The sequence below is a fragment of the Megascapheus bottae genome, chromosome 2 (genome assembly GCF_031878675.1).
Source record: "Megascapheus bottae isolate mThoBot1 chromosome 2, mThoBot2.hap1, whole genome shotgun sequence".
NCBI lineage: Eukaryota > Metazoa > Chordata > Mammalia > Rodentia > Geomyidae > Megascapheus > Megascapheus bottae.
The window spans coordinates 42,044,056-42,056,266 of NC_143510.1; the positions used below are offsets into that span (position 1 = coordinate 42,044,056).

Consider the following 12,211-nt stretch of genomic DNA (forward strand, 5'->3'; position numbering starts at 1 on the left):
TGAGAAGGGTTTGAACAAGAAGGTTTATTTTGTGTTATAAGCTTGATCCCAATCCAGTCACCATTTTGGGAGGTGCTTAGAAATGTTAGGAGATGAGGTAGCTGTCAGAGGTAGGCCCCTGGAGCTCTCTGCCTCTCACTCTAGATCCTAAGCTTCCTTTGAGCCAAGGTAAATAATACTTTATAGATATGATACATAAAACAAAGCTAATCTTTCTGCTTTCTTGAGTGGTGCTTGTGATGATTATGCTTAGATTGATAGGCAATAGGAAAAATGGATAGGAAGAGGAAAAGAGACATTATTCTTTCTCATTAAAATCTATAATATGGGGGCCGGGAGTTTGGCTTAGTGGTAGAGTGCTTGCCTAGCATGCATGAAGACCCGGGTTCGATTCCTTGGTACCACATACTTAGAAAAAGCTGGAAGTGGTGCAAAGGCTCAAGTGGTAGAGCTCTAGCTTTGAGAAAAATCCAAGGACAGTGCTCAGGCCCTGAGCTTAAGCCCAGGACTGGCCAAAAAAAAAAAAAAATCTATAATATGGGGGTCTGGGAGTTTGGCATACTGGTAGAATGCTTGCCTTGCTGTACTTAGACCTGTGTTCAGTTCCTTGGTACCACATACATAGAAAAAGCCAGAAATGATGCTGTGGCTCAAGTGGTAGCGTTATAGTCTTGAGAAAGCCCAATGACAGTGCTCAGGCCCTGAGTTCAAGCCCCAGGACTGGCAAATAAATAAATTAATTAAATAAAAGATCTGCGGTATATTTTCCCATTGTCTTGCTTCCCTGACCACTCAGTTTATGGTCAACTGTGCTATGATTTTACTGCCATCTGGTGTTGTGATTAGGAACTGCAGATGAGCATTTCATCTTTTCAATAGAAGTCTTTGAATGAGCTGACCCTCTATCCACTGAACTAGGTATCAGTAATAGCTCATTTAATTTCAGTACAGAAAATCTGTTTTCCCTCCCCTAACCCTCTTTTCCCCTCCCCAGTTCTGAGGCTTGAACTCAAGGCCAGGGCACTGTTTTGTGCTTTTTTTGCTCAAGGCTAGTACTCTACCACTTAAGCCATAGCACCACTTCTGGCTTTTTCTATGTAGGTGGTACTAAGGAATCAAATGCAGGGCTTCATGCATGCTAGGCAAGCACTCTACCACCAAGCCACATTCCTAGCCCAGTTTGAATAATTTTCATTGTTGTATGAGTGGCTTTTTCAGTATAAAGTTTTTTTTGTTTTGTTTTTGTTTTGTTTTTTTTGCCAGTCCTGGGCTTGAGCTCAGGGCCTGAGCACTGTCCTTGGACTTTCTCAAGGCTAGAGCTCTACCACTTGAGCCTCAGCACCACTTTCGGCTTTTTTCTATGTATGTGGTACCAAGGAATTGAACCCGGGTCTTCATGCATGCTAGGCAAGCACTTTAACCACTAGGCCAAACTCCCGGTCCTCAGTATAAAGTTTTGATAGTAGGGCTTCCTTGCTGCTTTGAATTGGTACTGCTCAATAAAGAAATCTTAATTTTGAAAATGGATATTTATAAAGGTGATATTTAGGGATGGGCAGACTTGAGGAAACAAATTTACCAGTAAAATGTGAAGGTTTCTTAACACTTAGCAGTAGATATTTTTTGGTGTGTGGTGTTTTGGCCAGAGCTTTGTGGAAATTGTAGAGTTTGATCATCATCCATGGTTATCATCCTCTGGTGCCCAATTCTATGACAACCCAAAAGTCCTGTGGACACTAAGACACTGCCAAACTCTACACCATGGTGAACAAAAAGTAGTGGATACAGTGTGTTTGTATATGACCTCTTTTATTGAACTGTTTATGACCAGAGTTTTTGAAAGTTATTTTTTTAAACTTGAAATATTTGTATAAAGCTTATTCATTAAACATTCTGAGCATTGTGTTAATACTGCTTAACCTTCAGACAAAAAGCTTTTCAGATATTGGAGTGTTCAACTTATGCTGTACTTAGAAAGTAATAATAGAACAAGAAAACTTTGACTTGGGAAATGTTTGGCATTCTTTGGTGTCATTGGGAGTATGGCCCTATGGTTCATTGATGACAAGAGAAGTAGTATGGACAGTTTATACTTCACACTTGCTATATGATAAAATAACTTTTGTATTCAACAACCTGACTACTTCATGTGTGAAAAGTGGTACCTTAAAAACCTTAAGGCTGGGAGCTTAGCCTAGTGGTAGAGTGCTTGCCTAACATGCATGAAGACCCTGGTTCGATTCCTCTGTACCACATACATAGTGGCGCTGTGGTTCAAGTGATAAAGCTCCAGCTTTGAGAAAGCCCAAAGATAGTGCTTAGGCCCTGAGTTCAAGCCCCAGGACTAACAATAACAACAAAACCATCAGATTTCACCAGTTTCATTTTGTTAACTCACTTCAACAGAAGTTGAAGTTGGTAGAAAAGGGAGAACAATACAGTATCGAAGGCCACTTATAACTGGAAATTTGGCCATTGTGTTTGTGTATATGGGGTAGAGGGTATAATTAATTTCTTTTCTTTTTTTTCCCCAAAGGGACACAAGAGATGGCTTTAGAAGGAAAAGTTTCTACTCTTCCCATTATTCACGGGACCGTTCTCCCCATAAAAGGGAGCCTCCATTTTTCAGAGAATCACCCGGTGGTCGAAAGGACTCTCCACACAGCAGGTCTGGCTCCAGTGTCAGCAGCAGGGGCTACTCTCCAGAACGGAGCAAGTCATACTCATTCCACCAGTCTCAGCATAGAAGTATGTATATTTACACTTAACAGCCTTGAGTGTTAAGAGATTCAGTGAAGGTATACTGAGTCCCATTTCCTCACTGTCTTCTAAGACATATTTTCTTCCTTTTAGTTTTGGTTTGTTTGTGAAATTTTTCAAGCTTAACAGAAAAACGTATAGTGAATACCATACACACAGATTTTTTTTTGGTACATATGTGATTGAAGTCTTCGTGATATTTGTTTAAATTGTTTACATTTAAGAGATCTTGGTGATGAAGTGTGAAAGTTCATTCGCCTATGGTTTCCAGTAGTTCTTATGTTTCTCCAATCTTCTTAAACTTTTGTCAGTAGGTAATAACTATATATCTGATGGTCTGGTTTTCATTCAGGTTATCAATCATGGTTTAGCATTACGGAATTTGGGGCTAAAACCTACCCATAGATTCATTCTTTTCCACTCCACTGTTTTTGGGTTGGATGGAGTAAGGAGATTGCTAATATAGAGCATTCTGTAAAAGTGTACATGTCACCCTAAGTTGCTTTATATGTTTCAGAATAGACTACATAAAGCATATTTTTTTCTACATATAAGAATTAATATCTTGGGGCCAGGAGTTTGACCTAGTGGTGGAGTGCTTACTTAGCATGCACAAAGACCCGAGTTCGATACCTCGGTACCACATACATAGGAAAAAAAAAAGCTGGAAGTGGTGCTGGGGCTCAAGTGGTAGAGCTCTATCCTTGAGAAAGTCCAAGGACAGTACTTAGGCCCTGAGCTCAAGCCCAGGACTGGTTAAAAAAAAAAAAAAAGGAATATCTTTCTAGACTTCACAGTTGTTTTTGAACTGGTTCACAAAACAATTCTTCACGATTCAAAGAACTTTGTTAAATACAAACATGTCTCTAAGGAATGTGTATGTATGTGTTTATGTGTTTTATTTTCTACTAGCTAATAGCACCCTTTTTGAAAATCAGTGTTACTACATGTAAGATAAAACAGGTGCACAAATATACATAATAAATTAGCATGACTTGAATATGTGAAGACAAGAGATTCTCACCCTAGAGATAGGAAAACTGGAGGGAATGACATCTGTTTTTATGGATTTCTATATTGCCGAAGTGTATCCAAAGTGGAAGGACTTATAAGCCAAAGTATTAAAATCAGGAAAGTCGGGATTGTGGCTGTGGCTAGTGGTAAAGTGCTTGCCTAGCAATCATGAAACCTCTGTTTGATTCCTCAGCACTACATAAACAGAAAAAGCTGTAGCTCAAGTAGTACCAGCCTGGGAGCACAGTAAGGCTCAGACGGTGCCTAGGCCCTGAGTTCAAGTCTCACAACCAGGGAGTGAAGGGATCTAGGATAGTTCTTGTCCTGTGGTTTTTAATTCAGAGTTGTAATTCAATAGCCCTTGGATGCTTACAATGACTGTTCCTTTGTTTGTATGTCTCCACACATTTAACAGTTGTTTTTAATTTGCAGAGCTAGGTACTCAAGGCTTCCCAAACAACATTTTGGATTCATATATGTGAATGATTGTTTAGTAGATCAGTGTCCTTTGAAGAACTGAAAACAAATAGTATGCCTGACTGCTTCAAATTTGTTTGAGACACTTTTGAGAAACTGGAAGTTGTACTATGAAGTTTAGTATATTAACAGATATTTTCTTTGTTTTATCCTGTAACCCTATCTGAAGTTCCACCAGTGCTAGAACATTCATACTCACAGGGATAACAAAAATCAAAACCAGCTGAGTGCACAGGGCTCATCCCTTTAATCCTAATTACTCAAGACCCTGAAATCTGTGGATCATGAATTGAAACCTGGACAGAAAAGTTCATGAGATTCTTATCTCTAATTGACCACCCAAAACCGCTGGAAGTGGAGGTGTGGCTCTAGTGGTAGATTGCTATTCTTGAGCAAAAAAAAGCTGAGGGACAGCACCTAGCCCCAAGTTCAGATCTCAGGACTACCTCTACGCACACAAACCACAAGGAAAGAAGGAAGGGAGGAAGGAAGGAAGGAAGGAAGGAAGGAAGGAAGGAAGGGAGGGAGGGAAAGAAAATCAAAACCATTCAGCCAACAATAACCCCTCAAGAAGATAAACAACCCCCAAGTCTGGTAAATCTTCTCATATATAGTCAGATCCCCAATTAGCCAAATAAACTGGAGAACTGCCCCCCCACCATAAATGAATGAATGAAGTCCAAATCCATTATTGATTTGATTTGCTTCAGAAAATATCTGTGGAAGCTGATAATTAAGGGTTTTTTTAACCTTTTTTTTTTTTTTTAAGACATAGTCTTACTGTTTTGGTACACCTTCAAAGGTAATTGCAAAATGTTTGAAGGGTTCCAGTGGAATCAAGACAGTTGGACAGAGAGAAAGAATATTGGGGATATATTAGATGTTATTTGGAGGCCCTGAATTCAGTGCTTTCTTTAAAGAGTCTTAGAGTGTTAAGTAGCAATCCAAGCTATTACTGATCTGTTGATTTCAACTTGTGTCTCTGCCTCTTAGGGGAAGCAGAGACAGTACACAGCTTTTTCAAACCCTGTGCTTATATCTTTTCCCTGTATTCATGGGTATTCCCCCCCGCACCCAGTCCTGGGCCTTGAACCCTTGGACTTTCTCAAGGCTAGAGCTCTACCACTTGAGCCACAGCACCGTTTCTGGCTTTTTTCTATACTGAGGAATCGAACCCAGTCTTTTTGCATGCTAGGCAAGCACTCTACCACTAGGCCAAACTTCCGGCCCTTGTGGGTATCTTTACCATACAATATTCTTGTTTCCATCTATTTTCTCTTTCATCCTTTGAATAAACCAGTGATTTCTGGGAAAACCAATAAGGACAATTCCCAATATCTTTGTCTGTGATACAGAATGACATTTTCGCACTGTCTGATATCTTCATTTGTATATATTATAATTAGTATTGTTTCTTTTTTTAAATTTCTTTTTATTGTAATTAGTAAAAGGGTTACATGATATTTGCCAGATAGAAGGTGCATTAATTCACATACATTGATACCCTTTCACATGTCTTGGTACCCATTACCCTCCCCCCCACACCCTTAGTATTGTTTCTTAAAAATGTTTTAAAGCTTCAGCTGTGAAAGGAGATGTGGCTGTTACCTGTGTTGTAAAGTTGTCTTACATTCAGAAGTTTGCTTTGTCCATGTTTGCAGAGCGCTATACTAAAAGTCTGGTACTTTTCAATACATAGTTTCCCATTTTGTCTTGAATGATAATTGCTCTTTTCTCTTTTGCTTCTCTGAGTTCTCAGTAATGAATTTTAGCTAGTGGAATAGGTTGTCTCTTGTTTGTGTTTAGCAAGAAAATACATATCAGGAAGAAAGCATATATTTGAAAGATAATGTTAGATTTGTTATTATGTTCAAATATGGAAAAATTCTTCCCAAATTCTCGAATGTTTATGAGAGCATCAAGCTATTTCTAAAGTTTTTTTTTTTTTAATTTTACATCAACAGGAAAAAAGCTGGTATGTAGCATAGGGGTACATGCTCCTTGACTTATAAAACCCAATCATAAGTGGGAAATGTTATGTTGAAAATGCATTTAATACTAATCTACTGAATGTAATTATTTAGCAATCCAATGCACTGTAGAGTTTTGGTTGTTTATGATTCTAATTGAGGTGGCTGATTAGGAAATTTAGTTTTCTGCCTTTGTTCAGCATTGAGAGTTCCAAAATTTATCTTTTCTACCCAATGTGTATGGCTAGTCCATCACTATAAAGTAGAAAAATTCTTAAGTTTGCCATTTTGTCAGAGACTATGCATTTGAAATTCCCCTTTGCCTTTTTTTGGTGGGGGGTGTCATGGGGCTTGAACTAGAATTTGGCCTGGGTGCTGTCCCTGAGCTCTTCAGCTCACGGCTACCACCCTATCCTTGAGTCAAGCCCCACTTCCCATTTTCTAGAGGTTAATTGAAGAGAAGAGTCTCAGGTCCTTTTGTGCCCGGGCTAGCTTTGAACCTTGATCCTCAGATTTTAGCTTCCTGAGTAGCTAGGATTATAGGCGTGAGCCACCTTGCCCAGCCCTTTTTGCATTTTGTACCTTAACACATCATTATATAAACGTGAATTTCTATTTCCATGGTACCACTTTTGGAATTTTTTTCTTTTGGTTTCTTTTATCTTGATTTAGGGCTCTCTTTAAAGCAGCAAGTGACAACAAAAACAGCAGTATTTTAGCTACTTCTTAACTTTCCAAGCAGAGAAAGTTAGGTCTGCCTGTATAGTCATGTATGACATGAATTTGGGGTCCTGGCTAAATAGTTAAGTAGCATTCTTTTAGTTTACTATAGAACAGTTTGTGAGATAGATAGGTAAGAAACACTTAAATTCATTGTGATGGTTGAAGCCTAGTCAGAACAGCTTCAGGGTTGAAGTAAAGAGAAACATCCATGTTTAAAAACAAATAACCAACAGAAAAGCAACAAGAAAGGGAATCCAACACAGAACACAGGAGCATTGGGTGTGAAATGTGTTCCAAAGGCCCACTTGTTGAGTGCTTCATCACCAGCTTATGTCCCTGTTCAGGGGAGTGGTCCCTTTAAGAGGTAAGGGCTGGTTGAAGGACCTTATATCTTTGGGAGTATGCCTTTGGAGAGTATATGGGACTGTAGCCTCTTCCTGATGCTCCTTCTGTTGTGAGGTTTTATGACACCTGTACCATGTGCTGTTTGCTGTCGCTGACATTGCATCAAATGACCACAGACTGAAACTTCCTACCTGTGAGCCCAAATAAGCCTTTTCTCTTCATAGATTTTTTTTTAAATCAGATATTTTGTCACAGTGACAGAAAGCTGAGAAACATGGGTGTGAGGATCAAATATCAAAATATTAAGAAAGTCTTTAAAAAAGGATAGGAAGTCGTTAGTTTTACTCCGAGTTAATCATTGGAGACTTTGGAATTAACCACAAAGTATGTTTATTACTATTAAGTGTGTGACCAAAAAACCCCTCAAACTTAATGGATTGTAATAGTAAGTATTACTTGTCAGGATTCTGAAGGTTCTCTGGGCCTCACTAGTTTGTTAGGAGGAAATGAAATAGTCTAACGAGCCTTTTTAACTGCAATCTGAAATGGAAATATATGTTTTAAAAGTAGTAATGACTACAGTGTCTCTTAAAATTTGGAATAAAGATTACTAAACGTTTCCAGACTCTTGACTCTTCAGAGTTTAAAAAAGACTGATTTGTGTTTGCTGATATTGATGGTGTAAATACTTCATCTTGTTGACTTAATGCTGCTAACATGGACCAAGTTGAAGGGATGGATAACAATGTATTCAGTTGCATGAGCTAAACCTGCTGCTGGTACCCTTCGATATAATATCATCATTATTCTATTGGCTTGATTTGAAAAAGAATTTGAAACAGTTTAAGGAAAGTAACATTTGATAAAATGAATTTTATGTAAGAAAACACTAGGAACAGAGAAGAATAGTGGCGAAGTAAATGTCTCTCACTCACGGAGCAGCTGTAGGTGAACTATTTGGCCAGTAGAAGCAGAAAGGGAACAGGCATAGTTTTCATATTACACCTTGTAAAGCAAATGAAAACAAATGAGCTGCTCAGGAGAAAGAAAGCCTTGCCTGACTATAGAGACCAGTGATAATGACAATAGGATACTGGTTTTCAGTAATATTCTTTCAAAAGCCGGGGGGGGGGGCAATAAATATTGCAAAATTCAAAACATATTTGAAGGCAAGTTGCTGGCAATGACAAAACCATTCAGAAAAGTTGTAGAACTTTTTCTTTCAGGGAATTTCTTTTTCTTTTCTCTTTTTCTATTTCTTTTTCTTTTTGCCAGTCCTGGGGCTTCAACTCCAGGGCCTGGGCACTGTCCTTGAGCCACATTTGAGCCACAGTACCACTTCCAGCTTTTTAGTGTATGTGGCTCCTAGGATTCAAACCTGGGGCTTTGTGCATGCTAGGCAAGCACTTTACTACTAGGCCACATTCCTGGCCAAAATTTGGTTTTTAAAATCTATGAAAGTAAAATAAGCAGTGTGGGATCCCTGATAGAAAGATTTACAATAATTGATAAGGAATTTGCTGTTAGAGATGTCTGTGTATCCTGACTAGTATATTTAGTCTGTTGAGAAAACTGATTCCTCTTTGTTAAATTTATAGGCAAAAGGCAAAGGCAAATCTTCAAAGATTTCAATGTAAAGAAATTGGACTCAGCCAAGATAGTGATGTGGATTTGTTTTGAAATCTATGTATGACAGTTTGCATAAACATAGTAGTACATTATTTGGGAGCAAGAGAGAATGATTATTGGAACCAATTTTCCCAGTGATATTTTTGAGTTGTAGTGGTGATTCATATTTTCAGTCTTGACTGTGTGTGTATGTGTAATTCATTACCTGTTCTTTGTATGGAAACCTCATGAAGCAGATTCGACTAGGCAGCTGCAGTGATGATGTGTGGTCCTTGTCTACTCAAAAATTTTTATCTTACTATGGTCCTTTTCTTACTCTTTTCTGCCAACTCTGTCCTTGATTATCTTCATTTTTAACACTTCTAGTTAGCTTTTTACTTTGGTAGGCGAGCTTAAAAGTTTTATCTCATCCATGTAATGGTTCAGAGTTTGAGTCTGAAATAAATGGACAGTAGACATATCCAACAAGAGATAGTAAGAAAATGAAAGACTCAAAAGTTTAGGTGATTAAAGCTTATGTAGAGCTAGATCAGAGGCTTGGGGCTTCTTGTGTTGGTATAGTCAGCTGTTAAAGAGTGAGGGGGAGACTGCACAGAAATAAAGCGTTTTCTTGTTATGCAGATTAAGTCCAGGTGATTTCAAGAAACCTGTGAGAGTTTATACTTGGGGTGCAAGTCTCTTAAGTCTCCCTTTTTATAAAAGGATCTGTTTTGGGGCAGATTGAGAAGGTCACAGATACATAGCCTGGTTTTCTAACTGTCGTGTATTAATGTATGTAAATGTTAATTTCTTTTGTAATAGGATAGTTTTTCAGAGCTGGTCCAGTGTCTCTGTCTCTTAATAGCTATTTCAGTGTCTATGGAAGTATACTATGGGGTGCAGTCTGCTCTTTCACACTCCAGGTAGAGATTTTCTTCTCTTCCAACCTACCTCAAAGGCAGGGTACCAGAGACTTGAGGGATCATCCGCAGGTGCCTGGAAGTTCCTGCTCTCATAGGCCCTACTTCCTGTGGTTTTCTCTTGTCCCTCCTGGGCCACAGAGGTGTTGGTGTTAATTCCTCCCTGCCCACCTTTCCTAGAGCCTGTGCGTCCTGGTGCCTCCTACAAACGGCAGAGTGAAGGAAATCCAGAAAGAGGTGAGTTTTGAGCTAGACTTTTGATTTGGGAATTTGAAAGGGGGTGGTGGGGCCTGGAATTAATATGTAATGAATCTGTTGTTAAGACTTGGATAGCAGATCTACTGATCAGGTAGTAGAATCTGGGGAAATAAAAGGGTTCGACATCTGGGTTAGACATTCCTGACTGGAATAGCTACCCCACAGGAGGCTGAGATCTGGATAGGTAACTGGCAGGCAAGATCAAGGGAGTTCTGTTCCTTTTCTGTGCTCTTAGACTGCCATCTTTATCAACTTCTTTCTGCTTCTCTTCTGCCCCTTACAGGTATAAAGGGATATAAGTGGATGCATGATGAATCACCTGCCCTATTCTTTAGTGTTCCTTTGCTTCTGCTTACTGTTGTTTGGTATCTGCTTAAATTCGCTTTTGAGCCTCTAAAATCAGGAAAGGTCCTAAGACTACACTTTGCAATCATACTTGGCACAATGACAATATTGATGTGTCCTGTTTGAAAGGAAAGTGATGTATAAAATATTTTAATAGCTGCTTGTATGACAGATTTGCCCTCCTGTATCTAACTGATGTACACATGCTAGAATTGATATTGCAATGCTCATTGATCTAGTGCTTCATCTTCTCTCAAGGAAATTGCTCATCTGAATAGGATGGGGATGAGGATAAAAAAATCACATTAAGTACCTAGCCCTTTCTCCTCCCCGCTGTTCTGAGGTTTGGGTTCATTGCCTAATGCTTGCTAACTTGGCCACAACGCCAGTCTGCTACTCTTGTTAAGCTAAGTAGGCCATTACCATTTATAAATAACTTGCTATATTATTTCCTTTAGGAGCTTTTGGTGTAGTAGGATAGATTGTGGCAATATAATATAAACGTTGTCACATGCAAGGGAAGTGCAATAAGGAATGGCTAAATTATGTTCTTTGCCATTTGTGGATGAAATGATGATCTTATATTTCTTTAAGGTTCCTAGAAACTTTTAAACCTGCTTAATGTGAAATCCTTTTAAGGCACCAGGATTATGGTACCTGATTATGGTACCTGAAGATTCTTTTTTTTTGTTGTTGTTTTTTTAAAGAATTGAAGCTTCAAGCCCAGCATGGTGGCTCATACCTGTAATCCTAGCTACTCAAGTGGCTGAGATCTGAGGACTACATTCAAAGAGTCTCCCACATTGGGAGACTCTTATCTCCAAATAACCACCAGAAAACAAGAAGTGGTGCTGCGGCTCCAGGGGTAGGGCTGTAGCCTTGAGCTGAAGACAACGCCCAGGCCCAGAGCTCAAGCCCCATGACTGACAGACCCCCTCCAAAAAAAAAATTAAAAAAAATAATTGAAGCTTCAATAGTGGATTGCTTATCCTAGAGCAGGGTTCTTGGCTCTAGAACTATTAACATTTGAGTTGGATTATTCTTTGCTGAGGGGAGGTGGGGGGCTGTCCTTCATAACAAATGTTTAGTGTCATCCAGCATGTACCTTGTGTGTGCCAGTGGCAGTCTTTCATTGGTGACAGTATAGAATGTCTCACACATTGCCCAGTATTTGGAGGTGGGTGATACTTAACCGTCCTTGATTGAGAACCACTGGTCTAGAGAAGGGCTTTGGGTCTCAGGACATTGGAAAGGGATTTTATTCACCCCTGCCCTAGGTTATAGGTTTTGCTTACCTATCTTGGCTTTGGTGAGGAAGCGCTTACATTAAGAGGCATTTATACTAAAGCTGGCTTTGTCTCAGTTTTGAGGTCCTTTAATTTTTGCTTTTGTACTTGTCTGTTTGCCTGCCATAACCTACTTTTCATACTTAACCATCTTCTATGTGACTTAAAGTCTGGTGCCACTCTCTTTTCTTCATTCTAGTAATATTTTTAGTTTTTTGAACAGTTAAGAGCAGAAATGTCGGCATCACAGTATGTAGCCCACCCAGGCAGAAAAGTCCCTGTGAGACTCCTCATGAGACTCTCATCTACAGTTGATTATTCAAAAATTGGGAGTGATGCTATGGCTCAAGCAATAGAGTGCTAGTACAGTGCACAAAGAGGTTCAGGGGTAGTGCCCAGGCCTGAGTTTAAGCCTTACAAACAACAACAACAAAAGAACAATTACATGTGAAATTTTAGTGAAATGCTCATTTACTGGTTTTTAGAATTCTCCTTAAACATGTTT

General features: G+C 39.1%; 1 protein-coding gene across 18 annotated transcripts in view; it reads left to right on the plus strand.

Annotated features, from left to right (window-relative positions):
• The window catches only part of Pphln1 (periphilin 1), a 147,787-nt gene that overhangs the window by 76,034 nt on the left and 59,542 nt on the right, over window positions 1-12,211 (plus strand). For 14 of the 18 annotated variants that reach the window (XM_090324307.1, XM_090324299.1, XM_090324405.1 and 11 more), the window contains 2 exons: window positions 2,537-2,748; window positions 9,998-10,054. In XM_090324307.1, the coding sequence (XP_090180433.1) occupies window positions 2,537-2,748; window positions 9,998-10,054 (269 nt within the window). The remainder of the gene's footprint in view (window positions 1-2,536; window positions 2,749-9,997; window positions 10,055-12,211) is intronic. The other 4 variants (XM_090324290.1, XM_090324357.1, XM_090324383.1 and 1 more) reach the window with 1 other exon arrangement.